The sequence below is a fragment of the Stegostoma tigrinum genome, chromosome 40 (assembly GCF_030684315.1).
Source record: "Stegostoma tigrinum isolate sSteTig4 chromosome 40, sSteTig4.hap1, whole genome shotgun sequence".
Lineage (NCBI taxonomy): Eukaryota > Metazoa > Chordata > Chondrichthyes > Orectolobiformes > Stegostomatidae > Stegostoma > Stegostoma tigrinum.
Genome location: NC_081393.1, coordinates 12,473,592 through 12,498,629, shown reverse-complemented (window position 1 = coordinate 12,498,629; position 25,038 = coordinate 12,473,592). Strand labels below are relative to the sequence as shown.

At 41.5% G+C, this 25,038-nt stretch overlaps 1 protein-coding gene across 1 annotated transcript in view; it reads right to left on the bottom strand.

The window, feature by feature from the left end:
* Positions 1-427: 427 nt before the first annotated feature.
* The window catches only part of LOC125448131 (serine protease HTRA1-like), a 29,472-nt gene continuing 4,861 nt past the window's right edge, over positions 428-25,038 (bottom strand). Inside the window, exons 2-9 of the mRNA XM_048523189.2 lie at positions 19,803-19,902; positions 16,081-16,285; positions 15,015-15,209; positions 13,505-13,537; positions 8,992-9,106; positions 7,862-7,919; positions 5,713-5,808; positions 428-756 (exon numbers count right to left, since the gene is read on the bottom strand). Of these exons, the coding sequence (XP_048379146.1) occupies positions 591-756; positions 5,713-5,808; positions 7,862-7,919; positions 8,992-9,106; positions 13,505-13,537; positions 15,015-15,209; positions 16,081-16,285; positions 19,803-19,902 (968 nt within the window). The 3' untranslated portion in view covers positions 428-590. The remainder of the gene's footprint in view (positions 757-5,712; positions 5,809-7,861; positions 7,920-8,991; positions 9,107-13,504; positions 13,538-15,014; positions 15,210-16,080; positions 16,286-19,802; positions 19,903-25,038) is intronic.

Here is a 25,038-nt window from a genome sequence, read left to right as displayed (position 1 = left end):
CATTAGGTCATTACCTTCCATAAATGATTCTTCCCTCCACATCCTGAAAACTTTAACCTGCCCTGTTCGGCTTTTTGGCTGATTAACAAACTGACAGCTTGTGGTTGGTACACCAAAAGGTGCCCTGCAGTTCAGTTCCACAGAACACTGATAAACCCATTCTTTTGAGTTCCCAGATCGCTCAACACTTGTATCTAAAATCTGCTGAGAATTTACCTCTATGTTAAGTCCAAGGCAGAGCATCAGATTCATGAATTTCAATCAGTTTTTTGGGAGCTTGTTTTTTGATCCTGAACTACAGTTGTTAAAGGGAAATAAATATTATTCAAAATGGAGTAACACTCAAGAAGATATGCAACAGGATAGAACTGTGTTATGCTCCATTTGAGAGCCTGAGTAACTATAAGTCTTTGAAATGAGGTGATAATATAGTTCATCATTTTTATTTATACCTACAAAGCCCCTAACCATGACAATTGACACTTGGTTTCTTTTTAAGAGACTACTGGTAAAACAAAATATTCAAGTAACCACATTTAAATCTGATTACAATGGTCTGCAATATTCTTTTCTTTTAAAAATTTTTTTTTCTAATTAATTATGTCAGGTACTACAGTGATCATCAAGTCTTCATTTCCACGACGCACAACAAGCCCCAGGGTGTCACTGTTTTTAATCGCTTCGCTCACTTGTTCTGAAGATGTGATTGTTTGTCCGTTGATACTGATAATGATGTCACGGTCTCTTAAACCAGCACTGAAAATGAAGAATTTTCAAGAATTATGGAAATGCTTTTGTCCAATGATACACAAAGTTCGAAAAGTGACCATAAAAGCAAATTGTACAAAAGGGACCAAACACATGAAACAGCATTCAAAGTAGCAGCAGAAATTGACCACTTAGCCCCTTAAGCCTGCTTGCAATTCAGTAAGATTCTTTTGCTAATGTTGTGGGGGAGGGCTTAAACTAATGTGGCAGGGGGATGGGAATCAAATATTGGACAGAAAAGAGGTAGAAACGAAAGCCAGTAGGGAACTAGATAATGGAGTCAGTGTGACTGAAGGGAATAGTAGTCAGGGAGCAGATGATGAACACAAAGGGACAAGTGGTCTGAGGTGCATTTGTTTTAATGCGAGAAGTGTAATAGGTAAGGCAGATGAGCTTAGGGCTTGTATTGGTACCTGGAGGTATGATGTTATTGCTATTACTGAGACTTGGTTGAGGGAAGGGCATGATTGGCAACTAGTTGTCCCAGGATATCGATGCTTCAGGTGGGATAGAGAGGGAAGTAAAAGGGGTGGAGGAGTTACAGTAATGGTCAAAGACGATATCACAGCCGCACTGAAGGAGGGCCCCATGGAGGACTCAAGCAGTGAGGCAATATGGGTAGAACTCAGAAATAGGAAGGATGCAGTAACAATGTTGGGGCTGTACTACAGGCCTCCCAACAGCGAGCCTGAGATAGAGGTACAAATATGTAAACAGATAATGGAAAGGTGTAGGAGAAACAGGGTGGTGATGGGAGACTTTAATTTTCCCAAAATTAACTGGGATTCACTCAGTGTTAGGGGTCAAGATGGAGCGGAATTTGTAAGGTGTGTCCAGGAGGGTTTTGTAGAGCAGTATGTATGTAGTCCAACTCAGGAAGGGGCCATACTGGACCTGGTGCTGGGGAATGAACCCGGCCAGGTGGTTGATATTACAGTAGGGGATTACTTTGGAAATAGCGACCACAATTCCGTAAGTTTTATAATACTCATGGACAAGGATGGGAGTGGTCCGAAAGCAAGAGTACTAAACTGGGAGAAGGCCGACTATACCAAGATTCGGCAGGATCTGAGGAACATAGATTGGGAGAAACTGTTTGAAGGTAAATCCACATTTGATATGTGAGAGGCTTTTAAAGAAAGTTATGTGCTGAGTCAGAGAAAATGGGTGACATTCTTAACGAGTACTTTGCATCGGTATTCACCAAGGAGAGGGACATGACAGATGTTGAGGTTAGGGATAGATGTTTGCTTACTGTAGGTCAAGTTGACATAAGGAATGAAGAAGTGTTGGATATCCTAAAAGACATTAAGGTGGACAAGTCCCCGGGTCCGGATGGGATCTATCCCAGGTTAATGAGGGAAGCAAGAGAGGAAATAGCCGGGGCCCTAACAGATATCTTTGCAGTGTCCTTAGACACGGGTGAGGTCCCGGAGGACTGGAGACTTGCTAATGTTGTCCCCTTGTTTAAGAAGGGCAGCAGGGATAATCCAGAGAATTATCGACCGGTGAGCCTGACATCAGTGGTAGGGAAGCTACTGGAGAAGATACTGAGGGATAGGATCTATTCCCATTTGGAAGAAAATGGGCTTATCAGTGATAGGCAACGTGGTTTTGTACAGGGAAGGTCATGTCTTACCAACTTAATAGAATTCTTTGAGGACGTGACAAAGTTGATTGAGGGAAAGGCTGTAGATGTCATATACATGGACTTCAGTAAGGCGTTTGATAAGGTTCCCCATGGCAGGCTGATGGAGAAAGTGATGTCACATGGGGTCCAGGGTGTGCTAGCTATATGGATAAAAAAAAAACTGGCTAGGCAACAGGAGACAGAGAGTAGTAGTAGAAGGGAGTTTCTCAAATTGGAGACCTGTGACCAGTGGTGTTACACAGGGATCTGTGCTGGGACCACTGTTGTTTATGATATATGTAAATGATTTGGAGGAAAGTGTCGGTGGTCTGATCAGCAAGTTTACAGATGACACTAAGATTGGTGGAGTAGCTGATGGTGAAGGGGACTGTCCGAGATTACAGCAGAATATAGATAGACTGGAGAGTTGGGCAGATAAATGGCAGATGGAGTTCAATCCGGGCAAATGCGCGGTGATGCATTTTGGAAGATCAAATTCAAGGGCGAACTATACAGTAAATGGAAAAGTCCTAGGGAAAATTGATGAACAGAGAGATCTGGGTGTTCAGATCCACTGTTCCCTGAAGGTGACAACGCAGGTCAATAGGGTGGTCAAGAAGGCATATGGCATGCTTTCCTTCATTGGACGGGGTATTGAGTACAAGAGTTGGCAGGTCATGTTGCAGTTGTATAGGACTTTGGTTCGGCCACAACTGTGTACAGTTCTGGTCACCACATTACCAAAAGGATGTGGATGCTTTGGAGAGGGTGCAGAGGAGGTTCACCAGGATGTTGCCTGGTATGGAGGGTGCTAGCTGTGAAGAGAGGTTGAGTAGATTAGGATTATTTTCATTAGAAAGACGGAGATTGAGGGGCGACTTGATTGAGGTCTACAAAATCATGAGGGGTATAGACGGGTGAATAGCAAAAAGCTTTTTCCCCCAGAGTGGGGGACTCAATTACTAGGGGTCATGAGTTCAAAGTGAGAGAAGGAAAGTTCTTTACACAGAGGGTGGTGGGTGCCTGGAACGCGTTGCCAGCGAAGGTGGTAGACGCAGACACGTTAGTGTCTTTTAAGATATATTTGGACAGGTACATGGATGGGCAGGGAGCAAATGGACACAGACCCTTAGAAAATAGATGACAGGTTAGACAGAGGATCTTGATCGGCGCAGGCTTGGAGGACCGAAGGGCCTGTTCCTGTGCTGTAATTTTCTTCGTTCTCTTTTCTTTGTTCTCTTTGAGTGGTCAGGTCAGCCACAATCTTAACAATGAGTTAAGTGATGTTATCTGAAGGCCTGTGGCCAGACTGTTGATTAACCCACTGTAAAATCTGTTACCTTGTAAAACAAGCCATTTCACACAGGGAAATCACCTCTGTCCTGTCCTTGCACAGCACAATGGTGTTGTGAAGGTGAATGAATGGAGCAATTAGAAAAAACAGCAATTAATATTTCAAGTTTTCATATGCTATTGCTTAACTGAGTTAAGGCTTCATTGCAGTGGAGGACAGGGAGGAATTATCTGCTAGCACAGTACTCTTTAGCAAACACTGAAAACAGTCAACACTTTTACTTCAAAACAAAAAAAGTGCCCATTAAGTGATAAGGGCCAGCAAGTGCAGCTGAGAAATTGGTCTATCATTTTGCATCTCAGGTCACAGTAAAGTTCTCTCTGCTAAATCCAAATTATGCATCTCAGTCCAAAACTTTGAAATCGACCCATTACTCCAGGAGCAATAATTCTCACAGTGGAATTGAAATGAGAATGGAAAACCAGATCTTCCACAGATGGCCCACAGTGGACATTTATATTAGTCTGGGGTACATTTGAACCCACATCTAGAAACAAGGGAAGCTTCTAACACCCTGCACCAGCCAGACTATTTTGGCTGCACCTTCCAAAGCAAGAATGGATAGATGGCATCACATGTGGACAGGGTGGTGAAGAAGGCATTTAGCATGCTGGCCTTCATTGGTCACAGCATCTAGTATAGGATTTGGAACGTTATGTTACAGTTGTATCAGTCATTAGTGAGGCGGCACTTGGAGTATTGTGTGCAGTTTTGGTCACACTGTTATAGGAAAGACACAGCTAAACTGGAAAATGCGCAAAGAAGATTTATTAGGATGTTACCAGGACTAGTAGGCCTAAGTTATAGGGAGAGCTTGGGGCCAGGATATGACTTTATTCCTCAGAATGTAGAAGAATGAGGGGTGACCTGACTGAGGTGTATAAAATCATGAGTGGCAAAGAAAGGATGAACGCATATAGTCTTTTTCTCCCAGGGATGGAGTATTGAAAATTAGAGGGCATAGGTTTAAGGTGAGAGGGGCAAGATTTAAGAAGGACCTGAGGGGCAACTTCTTCATGCAGAGAGTAGTGTGTATTTGGAATGGATGGCCAGAGAAAGTGTTTGAGGCAGGTACAGTAGCAACATTTAATCAATATTTGGATAGATACATGGATGGAAAGGGTTTAGAGGGATACGGACCAAGTGCAGGCAATTGGAACGAGCTGAATGGGCACCATGGTCAGCCTGGACCAGTTTGGGCCAAAGGGCCTGTTTCCATGCTGTGTTACTCTATGACTCTATGGAACTGCCCTGTTGACCATGGAGATTTTTTATTCAGATTGTAGTGTTTGAAACTGGCAAAAGCAAGATCCAACTGGCAGCAGAAATGGTGGAAATTAGTATGAGAACTTTAGCCAGTGCTAAAATTCTTTTTGCCACACACTTTATTTTTTACTTGTACCCCAACGACCATGCAGAAAATGCTTCATGAATCAGATGAAAACCTCGCAGCTCTTGTCTGTTCGAAACATTTTTTATGTATTTTTTTAGTCTTCTCCAATGTTGGCTGCAATTTAAATATTGAGAGTTTGAATGAATGATGGTCAAAACTAGTTGAATTGAATTCTCGAATTTTGCCTTATTACCATCAGATGGAACATGGAATCAAGCAGTAAAGGGGGAAGATATACTCTGCCCCACAGCAGTGTCTAGGTTTATCTGAAGTGGTACAAAAGTTGCCCATTGCTTCAACAGTCAGAAAGTGCCCTAAATCCTAACGGAATTAATTTTATAACATGGTGTGAAAGCCTTTGCAGTTCCATTCTAAACTAACTTCCCTCTAGCGATGTAGCACCAACAGGAGATATAACAGGAGGATTAGGTGTGTGGACATGGGCTTTCAGTATCTAATGAATACTGTTTTATTTGCTATACAATTGAACACAACCAAAAAACATATGGATTTCAAAAACCCAGCAGATTCCTCATCGTGCCACTTGTCTTTTCTTATATCTCATACCTTGCAGCAGGCGTTGCCGGAATGACTTCAAATATGTAAACCCCAGCAGAAACATCAGGAAAATCTTTGTCACGCATTTTCAGGTCCCGCAAGAGACTGAAACAGAAAATCATTTGCCTGCTGTGATTTCTGTAATTGTAAGTTGCATGCATTGAAATCTGACAGCATTGCGTCACTGTCAAATCCAGCATAACTTTAAATGCTTCATCTTTGCAGTGAGTAGGATAAAAGCCAACATGGTTGCAAAACTGTACATATTGTACATTTCCTCATGATAATGTGGCATTGTCTCACTTGGTGATTGTTACAAGCTTGTCCCAGTTCATCAGTAACACTCCTGATCAAACAGACACATTACACTCATAGATATGGGTGGATTCATGGATAAATACTCACTGAGGTTGTTGGCTTGCTTGCCATGCTGCCCCGTTATCAGACAGATGTTTCATCACTATGCTAGATAATGTCATTAGTGCAGCCTCTCCTCTTGGTATTTATGGTATAAATTGATGACCTTCATTGACTGGGTTCACTGAGATGAGGGAAAATTTGTCGTGTTGTTTTGTTGCTAGCTGGTGTTTGTGTACCCTGATGCCTAGTTTCCTTCTGGTCTGGCTGATCTAATGTTTGTTGCAGTCATTGCAAAGTATTTTGTAATGTTGGTATGTTGGTCCTGCATATCATGGTATGGGATCTTTGGTTCTTCTGAGGGTTTATCATACCATGCTAGCTCAAGCCAACCACAGACACATGGGAATTCCTAGAGATAACAAAGTGTGGAGCTGGATGAGCACAGCAGGCCAAGCAGCATCTTAGGAGCACAAAAGCTGACGTTTCAGGCCTACACCCTTCATCAGAAAAGGAGGAGGGGGGAGAGGATTCTGAAATAAATAGGGAGAGAAGGGGAGGCAGATCAAGATGGATAGAGGAGAAAATAGGTGGAGAGGAGACAGACAAGTTAAAGAGGCATGGATGGAGCCAGTAGAGGTGAGTGTAGGTGGGGAGATATGGAGGGGATAGGTCAATCCGGGAAGGAAGGACAGGTGAAGTGGGCAGGATAAGGTCAGTAGGTAGGAAATGGGGGTGCAGCTTGAGGTGGGAGGAGGGGATGGATGAGAGGAAGAACAGGTTAGAGAGACGTGGACGAGCTGGGCTGGTTTTGGGATGTAGTAGGGGGAGGGGAAATTTTGAAGCTTGTGAAATCCACATTGACACCATTGGGCTGCAGAGTTCCCAAGCGGAATATGAGTTGCTGTTCCTGTAACCTTCAGGTGGCATCGTTGTGGCACTGCAGGAGGCCTAGGATGGACATGTCATCCAAGGAATGGGAGGGAAAGTTGAAATGGTTCGCGACTGGGAGGTGCAGTTGTTTATTGTGAACTGAGCATAGGTGTTCCGCAAAGCGGTCCCCAAGCCTCCACTTGGTTTCCCCAATGTAGAGGAGGTCACAACAGGTACAGCGGATGCAGTGTACCACATTGGCAGATGTGCAGGTGAACATCTGCTTGATGGGGAAAGTCTTCTTGGGGCCTGGGATGGGGGTGAGGGAGGTGATGTGGGGGCAGGTGTAGCACTTCCTGCGGTTGCAGGGGAACGTGCCGGGTGTGGTGGGGTTGGATGGTGTATGGAGCGGATGAGGGAGTCACGGAGAGTGGTCCCTCTGGAAAGCAGACAAGGGTGGGGATGGAAAAAATCTTTGGTGGGGTCAGATTGCAGATGATAGAAGTGTCGGAGGATGACGCATTGGATCCGGAGGTTGGTGGGGTGGTATGTGAGGACGAGAGGGATTCTCTTTTGACGGCTATTGCCTGGTTTTCAACCCATAATGCAATCAACAAACATGTGGAATTAGACCCCATATACAAACCCATGAGAAAAGAACCAGAAATGACACAAGCCAACTTAACAAACCAGGTCATATAAATTCCCAGTGGAGTAAAACAACATTACTTCATCGGAGGCCGCACAGACGATGTTGTCTGGCATGGTGACGAAACGTCTATACAATAAGTGGCCAGCTCAGCAAGCAAGCCAACAACCCCATCCACAACCCAAGCTACAAATACAAGGACCTTAAATAGATACTTACTCCAAAACAAAATCTTATAACAAGCTTAATGAGTGCATGAATGCAGTACATAACACTTACCTTGGTGTCAGTGCTACCATTCTTATTCCCATATATTTTTTCTTTGGTGAAGAGTTTTCTGTTGGTATAAAACCAGAATGGTACATTTAGGATACAGGATTATGCCTACTTATGGAACATACAACATAGGAACTATGACAACATTCATTCAAATTTTGGATTCTGACGCACACCCACCAAGTGATACTTAGCTCAAGCATCCAGACTTGAGGTACTGGGAAATATCTGCTGGTGGGAGGTAGATGTGGGAAATGTCACAGCTACGTTTGACCTCTTTCTCAAATGCCATTTTCTGCTGGACTTGCTGAGTGTTGGTTAAGAGGTTGTATCCCTGATTCTTGTTAACTTGTGACTGTATCTGCCTTATCCTAGTGCTAGAATGACTGAGACTAGTTGTTTCAGCACAAACAAGGAGTTAAATGAAGGATTAGATCATAAAGCCCGAAAGTGTGGAAACAGGCCATTTGGCCCAACAAGTCCACACCAACCCTCCAAACAGCATACAGACCCATCCCCTAAACCTACATTTCCCATAGCTGACGAACCTAATCTACGTATTCCTGAACACTGGGTAATTTCGTATAGACAATCCACCTAATTTGTACATCTTTGGACTGTGGGAAGAAACCCCAGCACCCGGCAGAAACCCATTTAGACTTGAGGAGAATGTGCACACTTCACACAGACAGTTGACCAAGGCCAGAATCAAACCTGGGTCTCTGCTGTGATGCAGCAGTGCTGAACACTGAGCCACCAGGCCGCCTCTATGGATCTATACAGATTTCTTTCTGTTATCTGTTATCTGTTTAGTTCAGTGACAATAGATCACATATTGACTGAACAGTGGGTTAACAGTAACATGATAGTTTGGGTTGAAAAAGAAAATGACTCACACTTTCTGTGGAATTCTTTTTAAAACATGAGCAACACACCACTGAAATGTAGAGCTATGTTCTGTCCTTTCTGCTGATTTAGCTGCTCTCATAATGAAAAGCAGTTGACGGTTTTTTCACCTCACAGTGGGTCTCCTTGAAGATGTACCAATAGAAACAACCACAGCATGTAATATAAAAGTCCAACCAGCAGTCTGGTTTTAATCATAAATGTGTGATTAATTTTCTGTCTCATACCTTTCAGCTGGCGGTCATGAGATTCTGCAAGGAACTGCTGAATTCTTTTTGCAGGGATTGCAAAAGATATCCCAGCTGTCACCTTAAGTGTGTTAATGCCAATGACTTCACCATCCTACAGTGTAAAATAATTGATGACAAAATACATTTAATTAAATTGTCTGGCAAAATGCTTAATGTGTTGTACATTTGACACTTGGAGTGAAATTTTAACTCCAAAGAATACGTTCAGGATGGTTTATGAAGTGAAATAACAAAATATTTTAAACCCCAAACCAAAGCAGTCCATTTTGAGTGTAAATCGAGGTGTGTTCAGGACAAGAGTGACAGTGAGTAACCAGCCAACCCTGAATGGGTGATTCTGTCATTTAAATACTCATAAGAGGCTGTGTGCATCTGATATTTTCCTTTGCTCCAACTTTCATGCTATCTGCCTGAGGAAACTAAGCAGCAAGAAGTTCTGCATGGAAGAGGCCAGTGCTTTTCCAGAGCAATCTGTTGGTTAGGAGACACTGAAGTTTTGCCTTCACACCCCTCCTGAATGCAGAACTCCAATCTGTCTGGTCTATCAAACAAAGCTGTTTATCTCTTGTGAAATCAAACACCCTCCCAACCTCTCAGGCCCTGCCATGGTTGTCCTTCCCTTTTCTCCTTGACTCCTTCTTTCCTCTCCCCCCATTTCATGAGAAACCCCATCAATATCTGTCCTTTTCATCCAAATCTATGATTCTTTCCTTATAATCCCTCACTATGATCTCAGGCGGGCACAGCTTCCTGCCAGTCTGCCTTTCAACCTGGCTGCTGTGGACACGAAACAGATTTTAAAAAAATTAATTGTGTCCTCCCATTAAATTAAGCAGCTGCTGGGGGAAGTACCTTCTTCCAGTTTTCCCTTCAGCAAACAAGCCCTCTCCCTGTAAATATCACATCCTCGATGTCATTAATTCTTGACACATATTGTTCAGTAAATGTTGTTCCAAACCACACAGGAACAGCCAAGATGTCATTCTACTTGAAAGAAAATGCCCAAGAGCACTGAAGATTCATTCTTTATTCAGGATTGCAGCCTGTCAAGCTAATTATTGCATACACCCTCTGATACTAATCAATCTTCTCCTCCCCACACTGCATTGCATAGCTGTTGCGATTGCTGCCAATTTGCCCCACTCATTGACCTGTACTCATTTGCTTCAAAAGCATTTTCTTCAACCAGGCAGAGTTGATTAGCTGCCCACTGCTTCACAAAGCATCCTAAACTGTCTTTCTGCATGACTTCTGACATTTCCAGCTGTGGTAATGTTCTCTCCTTGAGTCACAGAATTCCTACAGTGTGAGAGCTTGCCATTCAGCCCATTGAGTCCACACCAATCCTCTGAACAGCATCCCCCTCCCACCCTATCCCTGTAACTCTGTATTTATCATGGCTAACACACTTAACCTGCACATCTTTGGACTGTGGGAGAAAACCATGTAGACACAGGGAGAATGTGAAAACCGTTGCTGAGGCTGGAACTTAACCTTTGTCCCTGGTGCGGTGAGGTAGCAGTGCTAACCACTGAGCCACCGTGTCACTGTAATCGTTTGAAGCCAAGGGACTATGTGTTTAAATCCCATTCCAAAGACAAGAGCTGTGAAGCAAAGCTGACACTTGTCCAGAGCTGAGGAAGGACATCAGTGTTGGAGGTGCTGTATTTTGATGACATGAAGCACAGGTCTCTTATACACTCTCACACTTATAAGATCCATGACCACAACTGCAAAGAAGTTCAGGATACTTTCCTCTTGTGTTTGGCCCTCAAGCAACATCAGTGAGACAGTCTTTATATATCTGTTCATATCATAGATCATATCATAGCTGCAATGTTCTTTAAACTGCAGTCGTGATTTCAATGGCTGTAAAAGTACTTCGGATACCTTGAGGTTGTTAATGGCATGATATAATTGCAACTCCTTTTGTTGAAACAGAGGAAATTGTAAATTGTGACAAAACCTGTAGAATTTCTTGTGAATAAATAAAATTTTGAGGAGAGTGAAACTGTTCTAAGAAAGAATTTTTTTTGGGATTAGATGGAAGGTCATAAATAATTAACAATATAAGCCATTGCCAGCAGTCACAGTTTAGCAACCAAAATATTTGACTTGTGGCTCTTCTGTCACTACCTGATAACTTTGCTGTTGGTACTTAGTGTTCTTGGTAAGTATTGAACAATCTCTCATTCACAAAGCATCTACTTTCAATATCAATATACCAGTGGATAACAGCAGATTCCATCATTTAGCCTTTGGGCCAGATACCAACATAACTTTTGGAAACTCACTGCACTTCCAAGAAGTAATGAAATAACGGTTAGCTTCATTGGACATGGGCCAATGATACTTGAGCAGGCTCAAAAAAATTCTCCATACCCATGGTCACTTTTGCAAAACAGAAGTTTGAAAAGTAATCCTTTTAATTTGGAGAGCAGGAAGTGAGTAATAGCTGCCTAGATGACTCTTCCTCCCGTGGGAAAGCACGTACTTCAGTGAGGCACACAACTGCTGCTTTCCCACCTGTTCAACCTGGAGTGCTGTTTTATCAGATCTCTTTTGAAATGGGAGGATTCACATCAGGATCCATTGCCACAGTTACAATTACCTAATCAACCTGGCAAGCCAATGATGGAGGATCATCTGTCGGGAACATTACTGCTCAAATCCAACAATGTCCTCACATCAGGGCACAAGTAGAGTAACAGGATAATTTAATGCCATAACTGATAATATTCCAAAAGGTAAAGCCAATGGCTGGTAGGGACTGTCAATTACTTTTGTGATTGAGAGCTCCCCTACCACACACCACATTTTCACTTCCACAAAATCAGGCCTGAATTCCAAAAAATTAAACAAGAAGTGCTTCTTATGCAAGTTTTACATAACTGAGAAAATCTGCAGCATTACTGCTGCTGCTTTACATGAACTGACACAGTTCCCAGTTCGGAGTATACATCAAACACATCTGGCACTCTCTGTGGTGTCCTGATTCAGTGAGGCTAACTGCATGGACTCCAAATGGATTCTTGTTTCTGTGGTTCATTACTTCTTCACTTATAGGAGTGACTTATAAGGAGAAACTCAAAGAGTGCTATTTCAAACTTAATAAACAAGATGAGATTTTCGTTGTTGGATTGGTTGCATAGTTATATTAGAATACATGCCAGAGAATAAATGATAGAAAGAAGTTTTTTGTAAAATATAAAGCTTGGGAATCACCATTACAAAAACAGGGATCAACCATCTAGGACACACATGAGAAATTTCTTGATACCACAGGATTCTGAACTTGTAGAATTCTCAAAGAGTTGCAAAATTCCAGTCCTGATCAGGACTAGGGGCTAAAATCTCAGGTACTAGGATTTGCCTCTGTCCCCAAGCCCACCATCAATCTGAGCACAACAGCCACTCTACTCCCCAGTGATCAGAGTGATCCCTCCCCTGACCTAAGCGGAATGGCCCTGACCATCGCTCCAGACCCAACACTGCTCTCTCCAACGCTAATCTGAGCATAGCAGTGTCCTGCTATGGAAAAGACCTCACTCTTCAGCCCAGGCACAGTGCCTGCCCTTACAGCCACCGGAGTTATTGGACCTTGACGCACAACCATCCTGGGCCCTGATCCTGACAAAGGTTGATTGTGCTTTGGATACTAAGGGAGAAGACAGCCAATGCGGATGATGTGGTAAAGTGGTGTTGAGATAGAGATCTCATTGAATAGCAGAACAGGCTTAAAGAGCAGCATGGACGACTCTTGTGCCTATCAAGCACTACTCATCTTGTAACCCCTGAGTTTGAAAACATGAATATCTGTGCCATATTTCATATGCCAATCTCATTGGAATATACATGTCCAAATGATGCTGACAGCTGCAAATCTAAATGTGTTCTGTCACAATGTGATGTTCACCTGTTTACTCTCAGCAGCCCCTTGCCTGAATAAAATAGTTTTTCACCACAAGTCTAGCAGCTGGTCTACTTCAACATATGTGGCTTCAAGAGAATTAGTGGAGATAATTGGGGCCACACGCACCATAGCAAACCAGAAAATTCAAGTTAACATTTCCACTTATCCAAAAACAGATAAGCTCTGATTGAAAACAAAGCTTATCGTGCATTTTAATTTAACCCCATGTGCTGTAAACAACTCCTTCAGTTCCATTACAAATGAGCAAATTATTTTGAGGCTTCGAGTGTCAGTGTCAGACACTGGCAGCAAAATATTATACGCATTTCTTTTTCACCAGACGTTAAATAGTGTTCGAGTTCTTGTGGATACTTTGTCCAAAATTCTAACCGTATAAATTTCATGAAATATAACCTCCATTTTTACTGTCCCTGTATTTCTGAGTTGAAAGGATTAATTTCAAAGCTAACAGACCCCAGTGTATTATGAGCTGTTCAAGAGTTCAAAACTTTGGACAAAAAGAGGTCTTTTTTTACAAATTATTAATTCAAAAATATATGTTAAACTGCTGCTCACCAGATTGACAAGTGGTCCTCCAGAGTTTCCATACTGTAATAAAAATGGAACATGTTCACAAGGCATGATTTTAAATTATTAATTCTTTATCCAAAGACATCTTTGATTCAAGTATTTTTAAAATTGACAACTTTAGTACACAAATTTTAAAATTGTAATGTTGAACACTGGAAAAGCACTCTTATCTGCTGTATATTGAATGATACAAAGTCTTTCTCAATGTCTGTAATATTTGCAAGAAATGACAATATTCATAGAGCTAATAACACACACTGAATGAAAGCTCCAGAATAATACCTTAAAGTAGCCCATGAAAAGAACTAATCCACTGTCTGTGCAGGCCACCATTCCAAAATTTGCCATTTTTGCTAGGCAACCTAGTTAGATAATTTTAAAATTTGTGTACTCTTTAATAAGCTTCCTAATAACAGGCTTCATTTTCTTTTGCAGTCCAGGACAAACCAATCCTTGAAAACTGGTTCAGCTTATCAGAAAGCTTGCACAGTTTCCCCACCTTGAATTAATTTATCTCTATTTTTACAATGGTGCCATTTTTGAAAACAATTATTATTTTCCTGGCCTTGCAGCATTCCTCCATAAACTTGAGATCATCCAAAGCTCTACTGCGAATGTTTTAACTCACACCAAATCCCCATTCACAGATCACTTCTGTACTTATTAGCCGACCAGTTCAAGAATGCCTTGGTAAACAAATACTCGTCCTCATTTTCAAATCTTTCCATGGCCCCAACTCTTCCTATCTTTGTCATCACATTCAACTCCACAATCCTCTAAGAGATCTGCATTCTTTCAACTCCTGCCTCTTCACTATTCATGATCATGCCTTCAGCTGTCTACATGTTTGGCTCTGGAATTCCATCTTTACTCCCTTCGTTCACCTCTCTTTCCTCCTTGATGATATTCTTGAAAATTTACCTCGTTGACCAAGTTTTTGGTTACCTGAACTAAGATTTCTCAGGTGGCTCAATGTCAAATTTTATCATTTGTGGAACAGCAAGAGAAACTGCACTATGTTAAAGGCATTACATAATTGAAAGTTATTTGCCTGTCTGTTCGGTTTGAGATAAGAGTAACTGGATCTCAATTTATTCATATGAAAATTCATATTGCTGTAAGAAACAAGATTCTGCAGTGTGCACTAAACATGTTTTTCTCATTAATTAACGGTACAGATCATTGCATCTTCATTTTACCTTGCTCTCTATCTACTATGGCACAATTGTAGGCTCTTCTACAGTCACCAAAGTTCTTTGTTGATTTTGTTGGAACACAGTCATGAAAGACATACTTTTAAAAGATTCATCGCTGATACACTGAGTTACCTATTTGTCAGGCAAGGTCCCATTGGACAAAGAGTCAATTGGATTCACAGAAATTATTACTTCATAAAAAGCTCAGCTTTTCACCTTGTCAAAATTTAACAACAATTTTACAATGAGGTGTGTATATAGATTCTTATATCTTATTTGTTTGCACTCTTTGACCTTACATTTATTATGGCATCTGTCTGAATATAGTCCATATCAGAATCTTTGAGACCAAGCTCTTTGCCTTCTCTCTCAGTGGTGCTGACAATTCCAGTTGTGACTGTATTCTGCAATGAAAATGGACTGCCAATCGCCACCACAAACTCTCCTGGTCTGAGATCTGAAGAGCGTGCTAGCAAAAGCACAGGTAGAGGGTTCTATTCACAGACAAAAAAAAATGTAATTAATGCTCACATTTCCAATTTCGTAAGCATAGAGAATCAAATAGTTTACGTTAAAGAAATGCAGTTTTATATAAAAGAGAGCCGATATAATCAAATTAACTACTGATTTGAGAACATTGTTAGAATCTGAAAATACAGAGAAGGCTGCTGACCTTATTAAGCCTGTGCCAAATCTTTCAAACAGTTTCGAAATTAATCCCTATTCTGCTGCAGTTGCCCCATAGCTCTGCAAAATTTTCTTTTCAAGTAAGTATCAAATTCCCTTTTAAAAGTCAGCACTCAGTCTGCATCTACCACCATTACAGATCATAACAATTCACTATTCAAAAAATTTTAATTTTCCCTCTGGTTATTTTGCTACTTATATTAAATCTGTTTCTATGACTTTTGACCCTTCTGCCAGTGGAGGCAGTTTTTCCGTGACAACACTGTCCAAAACCTGCATCGCTTTCACCATAATTGTCTTAATTTGTGAATTATTAACCTGTATATTGAAGCGGAGAAAGAAAGAAAACTGAATTAAGGAAGTCATGAGAATGGGAAACCATCATCTCTGTGGTTTAGTCTGGGTTTGAATCCAAAGTCTCAATTGCAAAAAGATGTGTTCCAACTCCTTGTGAGTCAACTGCCTCCAAGTTGGCTCTCTTATTTTGCATTTGCAAATACTTCACTTGATGCCCAACTGAAAGCCATATTGGCCAACATTCTCGTCTTAAAAGCTAAAAGAGTATTTGCAGAGCAAAGCAATTCTTTGTTTAAACAAAAACTAAGGCATGATAAACATCGCACACTAGGAGGTAGGGGAGAAGGGTAGGTGCAGAAGAAGATAACTTAAGGAACTTACGTCTGGCTGTATTTTAATTAATGCTATATCTGACTTTTGGTCAACATCTTTGACCTTTGCTTCATAAGCTTCTCCATTCTTCAATTCCACCTTTATTTTCTGTTTATTGCTGAGTACATGTGCATTGGTGACAATTAGACCATCTTCTGATACGATAAACCCAGAGCCACTTGCCACAGCGATTTCACGGTTACTGAAGGGCATCCTGCATGGTAACAGGTAATAATAACAGAACACAGTTCGCAAAGTATGGAGCAATTTTACAGTATGGTCAGTGTACTCTAACGTAGTAGCTTACTGTCTCAAATATTAACTGTTCGGTTAGATACAACTTTTTTCATCAGAACTTACTGTTATGAGGAAATCTTAATTTCTTTTCATGATGTTTGATCCATGATAAAGTACCATTTAAAAGACAATGGGAAAAAAGAATGAGACCACGTGGGGAGGTATTCAGAATGCAGGAATAGAATGAATAAAATGGCCAACTTCCACATTTTGGACATCCTGGAGAGTTCAACTTTAATAATTAAAATTCTTTGCATCTTAGAACACCAAGCTTTTGAAGATAAACAAGGTGGTGGGGGATATGACAGAAGATAATGTCAGTTATCAACCATTGCAAATGTTTGAATGTTATGACTTTTGTTATGTAATTAACATGGGTAGAAGCTCCACTAACTCTAAGTATAGAAAAACAGGCTGGAAGAGAACCAGCTCTGAAAGGATTCAAGAACAGTCAAAGTGTTTTGGTTGAGAGAAGGAACTTGGAATTAAGCAACAGTAACCATTTATGGAGATGGAATATTTCCAAACAATTCAGGGAAAATTACAGCAGGAGCTTGTATTTTTGATATAAGCCTTTGGTCTGGGCAAAATAAATTAATGAAGAGGCACATATATTAAGTTATGTGGAGGTCTGAAAAGATACGAGAACCAAAAACCTACTCTCTGTGTACAGCTAGGTTGATCATTTCAAATGCATATGAATAATTTATTCCATCATTAAATATGTTTTGCTTGCATGATATATGTCATCGTGAATCATAGAAAGTGGTTAACTAACAGTTGTTACAAGTACTGTCCTGGAAATAGTTACCATTTCAAATATTGTACTTGACTCTGGTTGGGCTAATTTTCAGAACTCTCATCATTTAATCTCCAATCAATATTCTTTGAAGGATATGATTTCCAACAATGCAATCTAGTCAAGTACCTTTTATTCCAAATTTCCACTTAAATAAAGTGTTTCCTGGAATACAGACATTACTAGCAGTCCAGCATTTATTGCCTATCTTGCATTATCCGTGTGAGGTTGACAATAAACATTATACCTGAAGTATAATTTAAAATCATTTTAAAGGTGCTACATATTATGACTAACAAACTTAATTGTACCAATAAAACAAAATAAAGGCTTTTTAAAAATTTTTCTCCTGTCTTAATCTTTCACTCTTAGAAGCCACATAACTGCACAGTACCGAGTGGAGATTCCTCTTCCATGGGTCTCTGCCCTCCTGAATTGTGTCATAATCTCTCATGACATTGTATATGCATAATTGTTATGAGCTTGTAAAATACATCACTTTTTGAACTGACACTATGAATAGTAAATTTTGGCAGGACAGTTCAGAAGATACGAACCCCATTGTAGGAAATTTCTCTTTTCTGGCTGCAGTGACTTAGTTACACATGGTTGAGACGCTAACACATCAGAAGAGGCAAATTTCTGAAGCTAGGCTGGAATTACTCACCCTATTCCTGCTCAGGAGATTCCTGCTAAGGGGACACAAATAAATCTGAACACTCATTCGCAATTATTTATGTAGAACTACAGAAATCACTGCAAAACAAGTCAATCAAGCTTGTATCACAATGATCCAATGCAGTAATACCAGGTCTTGTCCACATCTGCTACACAGTTCATGGAATGCTCAGAGTTTAACAATACCTGAAAGATTTGAAATTTGAAGTCACAATTTCTCATGAGGATTGACTAATGTCTGATCTACCAAGGACAGTCCCAGCTTATTATTCCACAGTGCTCATTAGTGTTAAGGTGAGGCGCATTTGTTGAAAGCTCTTTGGGAAAAGAAAGCATACATTTCTTCACAAGGTGTCATTCAGAAAATGTCTGTCCATTTCCCAACCATATCAAAGTCCATTGTTCCCACTTCCTGATGTAAAGTCATAGAGATACACTGTAAGGAAAGAGACCCTTCGGTCTAATCAGTCCATGCGAACTATAATACCAAACTAAACTAGTTCCACCTACCTGCCCCTGCCCCATGTTCCACCAGACCTTTCCCACTCATGTATGTATCCAAGATAACAAGGTGTAGAGCTGGATGAACACAGCAGGCCAAACAGCACCAGAGGAGCAGGAAAGCTGACGCGTCAGGCCTAGACTCTTCTTCAGAAGATGTCTTTTAAATGTTGTAATTGCACCCACATTCACCACTTCCTCAGGAAGTTCATTCCACATGTGAACCACCCTCTATGTAAAAACTTTGCCTCACGTCTTTCAAATCTCTCTCCACTCACCTTAAAAATGTGCCTCCTAGTCTTGAAATCTCCCATCCTGGGGAAAAGACAACTCCCATTAACTCTCTGTATGCCTTTCACTATTTGGTTAACTTCTATCAGGTCACCTCTCAACCTCCTATGCTCCAATGAAAATAGCCCCAGCTTTTCTTTCTAACGCCTTAGGTCCCGTTTAAATCTTTCCCCTCTCACCTTAAACCTATGCCCTCTAGTTTTAAGACTCCCCCACCCTGGGGAAAAGACCTTGTCTATTTACCCTATCCATGTCCCTCATGATTTTATAAACCTCTATATGGTCACCCTTCAGCTACTGACCCTGTCCCAGTCTATTCAGCCTCTCTGTATAGCTCAATTCCTCCAACCCTGGCAACATCCTTGCAAATCTTTTCTGAACCCTTTCACGTTTCACAATATCCTTCCTACTGTAGGGAATCCAGGAGTGGCCTAACCAATGTCCTGTACAGCCACAAAATGAACCTCCCAACCTCCTGCACACTGAGCAAATGTGCCAAAATGAGATAGTAAGAACTGCTGATGCTGGAGTCTGAGATAACAAGGTGTCGAGCTGGATGAACACAGCAGGCCAAGCAGCATCAGAGGAGCAGGAAAGCTGACATTTTGGGTCTGGACCCTTGAACAAAGGTCCAGGCCCGAAACGTCAGCTTTCCTGCTCCTCTGATGCTGCCTCGCCTGCTGCGTTCATCCAGCTGTACACCTTGCTATTTTATTTGAAACATACCAAAATGCCTTCTTCGCTATCCTGTTTACCTGCAACTCCATTTTCAAGGAATTCTGAACCTGCACTCCAAACTCTCTTTGTTCAGCAACACCTCCCAGGACTTGACCATTTGTCCTGTCCTGATTTGCCTTTCCAAAATGTAGCACCTCATATTTATCTAAATTAAACCCCTCCATCTGCCACTCCTTGGCTCATTGGCCGAACTGATCAAGATCCTGTTGTACTCTGAGGTAACCTTCTTTGCTGTCCACTACACCTCCAATTTTGATGTCATCTGCAAACTTACTAACCATACCTCCTGTGTTCACATCCAAATCATTTATATAAATGTCTAAAAGCAGTGGACCCGGCACCAATCCTTATATGCCAATGTATTTTCTTTGTATCACTGTAAAGGTCCATAAAATGACTGTCTTACATGCTGAACCTATACTCTTACCTTCGAAAAAGTTCAAGATGAACCACAGCAGGAGCAATTTTCTCCACCACGTCTGCGATGAAGTTAAACTTGAATCGCATGCTGTCTGGGTGCTGGTGACCTACACTAAGCAAATTTTTTCACTTAGTAAAAAAACAGATAACACAGACAATTTGTTTCACTAGGTATTGTCTTTTGTAGTCCTTTTCTAACTTTCTGAGGGACTGATTCTCACCTTTTATTTGTACCTCAGACTCACACTCCTACTCTTTGGCCACCCAGTGCACAGCAGGTCGAGCAGATCACTGGAACTCCTCATAAGTCAGATCCTGGGCCAGATCAAGGTGGCCATAAACAGGCAATGGGCAACTGAATGGATCATTGGGACTGACTGCCTGCGTATCATCCCTAATTATGTTCATGGCCTAGCAGTCTTTGTGAAGGAGCATGTCCACAGGCATGCTCAAGCCTTCTGTCACCATTGGTTGCCAAGGGCATTGTTAATTTACAAAACAACATGCATTTTGCTAAGAGATGGTAAGCACTGCCGATGCTGGAGTCAGAGCTAACACGGTGTGGAGCTGGAGGATCACAGCAGGCCAGGCAGCATCAGAGGAGCAGGAAAGCTGACGTTTCGAGTCGGAATCCTTATTCAGAAATGGGGGATGGGGAAGGGAGCTCTGAAATAAATAGAGAGGAGGGGTGAGGCTGGGGAAGGTGGGTGGGATGGTGTGGGATACGTTAGAGCAGGTAGGCAGTGGTAGGATTGGTCAGTGAGGTGGGAGGAGCAGATGGGTGGAAGAGAAGACAGACAGGTTGTGTCAGGTTATGGAAGCAGAGATGAGAGGGAAGTTTGGTCATAGGATGAGGCCAAGGGTGGGAAGATTTTGAAACGAGTAAAATCCACAGTGAGAGGATTGGGTTGTAGGCACCCAAGGTGGAATATGAGGTGCTGCTCTTCCAGTTTCTGGTTGGCGTCATTGTGACACTGGAGGCGGCCCAGGATGGACATGTTGTCCAGGGAGTGGGAGTGGGAGGTGAAGTGGTTTGCAACTGGAAGATGTTGTTGTTTGTTGCGAACAGAGCGCACATGCTCTACAAAGCGCTCTGTGAGCCTCTGCTTGGTCTCACCAATGTACAGCAGGTTACATTGGGAGCAGTAGTCACATTAGCGGATGTGCAGATGAACCCCTGTCTGATGTGAAAGGTTTTTTTGGTTCCTTGGATGGAGCTGAGTGGGGAGGTGTAAGGCCAGGTGTAACACTTCCTGCGGTTGCAGGGAAAGGTACCGAGGGTGGTGGAGCTGGTGGGGAGTGTGGAGCGGAGGAGAGAGTTGCAGAGAGAGCGGTCCCTATGGAAGGCAGATGGGGTGGGGTGGGAAATATATCTTTGGATGTGGGGTCAGATTGCAGGTGATGGAAGTGGCAGATAATAATACATTGAATCCATAACATGAGGATAAGGGGGATTTTGTCTTTTTTTTTGTGGGGAGTGGGTGTGAGGGCTGACGTGTGGAAAAAGCAAGAGATGCGGTTGAGACATTTTTGACCACTGAAGTTGCGGGGGGCGGGCGACATGTTGCGGTCCTTGAAATAAGAGGACATCTGGGATGTTCGGGAGTGGAACACCCCATCTTCGGAGCAGACACACCGGAGGAATTGGGAGTAGGGGACTGTGTTCTTGCAGGAAGTTGGATGAGAGGAGGTGCAGTACAGGTACCTGCAATGGAGCAATGGAGACAGAGAGGTCCAGGAAAGAGACAGAGGTATCAGAGATGGTCCAGGTGAACTTGAGGTTGGGGTGAAAGGTGTTAGTAAAATTGATGCACTCTTCAAGTTCCTCATGGGAGCATGAGGCAGGGCCGATACAGTCACCAATGGAGCGGAGGAAGAGGTGGGGGATAGTGCCAATGTAGCGGAGGTATCCTACGAAGAGGTAGGCATAACTTGTGCCAATGCAGGTTCTTTGTATCTTTGATTTCTGCTCGTGTCCCTTTAAGTGCTGGCTCCCTTTCACCTGTTTTTAACTTTGGTTTGGCTTATTAAATTCTCCTGACAGTAAAAGAGTGAGACAGTTTGTAACAAAACAGCTGGGGACAAAGTGGAGCAGAGGATTGTTGTTCACTTTTGAAAGTTTGTTAGTAACAAGTGGAATTATCAAGAACCTCATGAAGTTCTTGAGGACAACCTAAACACGGCATTGCTTAAATACGTCTGCACCAGAAAGGCAGAAATGTACACACTTTCTTCATGTACTTGAAAGCATTCTACTTCCATTTTGCTGTTTCTTTCCATTTTTATTAATGATGGTTGGAACATTTGTACTGTATTTGCAGCATTCATACAGTAATATATCTCAGAATATGCTCATAATTCCTCACAAACCGCGAAGTTCCAGTTTTTCAACAGCTATTAAGAGATGGTATTGATGATGACCAAACATTGTAAGAAACTTAAAGCATAAATCAACCTGCAGCACAATTGACTGGTAGGACATGGTGGGTCAAGGAGCCATTTTCCATGCTGTAAAAACTCTACGACTCTCTCTATAACACTGTGACTTTCTAGCAGTGGTGAAGCAGTGGCAGAGGCTTCAGAACATTTCTGTTAACAGAAAGAATAATCAGTGACAGCAAGGGAACTGAGGAGGACAAGAATTTAAATTAAATCAGATTTGGGGAAAAAGCAATATGAACGTAGATTGTAGAAAATTTCTGGGAAAAATAATTTTGTTAAAGTCCAAGATTCAACTGATGGTTGTGAAGCAGCTTGAGAATAAGATAGCTTAAATTTAGTAAATTAAAGAAATATTCCTTCTCTATTGCATATTGAATAGTTGAAACACCTGATGAATGAAATGTATTTTGTTGCTTTATTCACATAGATGTTGGATTCCTTTTGTTATCTAAAGTCAAGTAAAGTTACTATTTATTTTTATGGGTTGAGCCTCACTCAGCATTGGAGCCTTGCCAAATATAATCATAAGTCAGGATCGGAAAATGAAGCCAAGAAGCCAACCCCACTAGTTTAGGGCCGATTCGGGAGCTTTGTTTTGACAATTTCCTATTTGGGCTTTATTTTTAAAAATAATAATTGAATGAAATTGCATCAATGGTGTAATTTTGCTACTTCTGCAATCCAGTTTAAATGTTCACAGTGATTGTGCAGCACTGCTGGCCAAGAGGTTGTGCAGTCTTCAGAACAAAAGGCAGCAGAGACTGACATTGAGAAAGTAGTATGGGGTAAGTTACTGCATGACTCCATGTTTATAGGACACAGCTGTGAAGATGTACTTCTCAAAGGTCCTATTGGAAAACTGGTTCTTGTTATGTGTTGTTGGACTCTGCAAAACTAAGTTCTCAACGGGTTAATCCAGTGACAGTTAGAATGAACTAAGCTCAAAGCAGTTACTGTTCCAGAACATTTAATCTCAAGACCCATTAATGTATACCAGCACTGCACAGTAATGTCTTGGTATTCAATGTTAAATCCAACAATAATATTCCATTCATTTTCAGACTGGGATCCAAACTAATCTGTTCAGCTGAAATATTTGTGTAAAATTCGTAAAATTTATAAAATTCACATTTTGCCATGTTTGCTTCTTCATCTGCTGATGTGGAATGAAGTTTGATTAAAACAGCTGAAATTTTACTTAAAATTATGCTCAGCATGATGAGAACATATAATCTAAATACACTTTAGAGACAAGCTGCTCTTTTTTTTGCACATCGCTCTTGGAAATCCATCTAGTCCATAAATTCCCAAAAGAAACTCAAAAATCCCTTTAAGCTTTTGGAGAAATTGTTAAAACAACTTCCCCTCCTTCAAGGGATTTTTCAACCTCCTGTGATATTAGAACTGTTAAGGTATCGGCAACAGATTCTTTTGACTTGATCAAGTGAAATGTTATAAATCTGCAATAACTCAGCCAAGAACAAAAGATATGACTTCAAAGGCCAACTTGCATAACACCATCCTAGTCGGACAAGTTTATACACTCAGGAAAAATGCTGTGGCAGCAGACAAAGAAGTTAAAAGAAGGTGGAACTTTTTGTCAGTGGCCAAGATTTTATCTTCATAAATACAGTGTACACTCATAGAAAATTCACAGCCTGAGGGGCTCAAGCTTCAAGATCTATTCTTAAATATGAGACAAACTGAAAAAAATATAGATTCCAAAGCAAACAAGCCTTCTCGATCTTGTAGTTTTGACCTTCCCAATCATAACAGCTGTTGCATGGAGCTATGTGCACTGGAGCGAGCTTGTTGATCAATAATTTCTGACTATTCAGAGATTCAGACATAGCTGTGGTGATTCCTTTCATACAGCAGTACTATGTTATTTCTTGAGGAAAATCCAGCTCCCGTAACCCTCGACAGAAAACCAAGCAGTTCCGCTGCAAGAATCAGATCCATGGCTCCTGATGTACTCTCACTGCTTTCCTCATCTCTGCATTCTCTATGTAACATTCAATGCCGTTGTCCAGTTAGAAGTCGGCTGGATCTGAATGCTAGGGCTGGGAGTGAGTTGAGAGGGGCAATGTCTTCACAACAATCATGTCTGTCTTCATCGGTATAGGGTCCTCACAGAGCTTCAAGTGGCAAGTGACCAAATCTGACTCTTTCAACATGTACCAGTGGGCAAATAATACCATGGAAATATCTGTTCCAACTGATACACAATGAGCTTACTTTGCTGACTCGGTTGACAAGCATTTCACATCCCCACCCCTCACCCATGCTCCATTTATGGGATGGAAAAAATGTTATGCAATTCGCAGCCACCTGTCGTGACCAGAGTAAAATTGGTTTTGCCTGGTATATTCCTCAGAGGGAAGACTGCACCATTCACAACCCCAAGAGGTCATTTACCACTTCAGTACCTCTGAATTGTAACCTCTGTTATAATGCAGGAAACATGCAGCAAATTCGTACTCAGTGGTGTCAGTCATGGCGCAGTGGTGCCACTTTCCCTGTTGAGTCAGAAGTGTGTAGGTTTCAATCTCAATCTAGAGGTGTCTATCAAAAAAAGATTGACAGTCCAGCGCAGAACTGTATTCAGGCAGAAAGTGCAAACTTTTTGATGAGATATTGATTTTTTTTGACCTCTCAGTTAATGTAAGTGATCTCCACCCACAGATGATGTACCAGTGCTCTCAGCCAATGTTTACCTCTCCAGAACCACCATCCAACAAACAGTCCAACTGGCCATTGTTGTTCTTTGTGGGAACTTACTGTGTGCAAACTGGCAGATA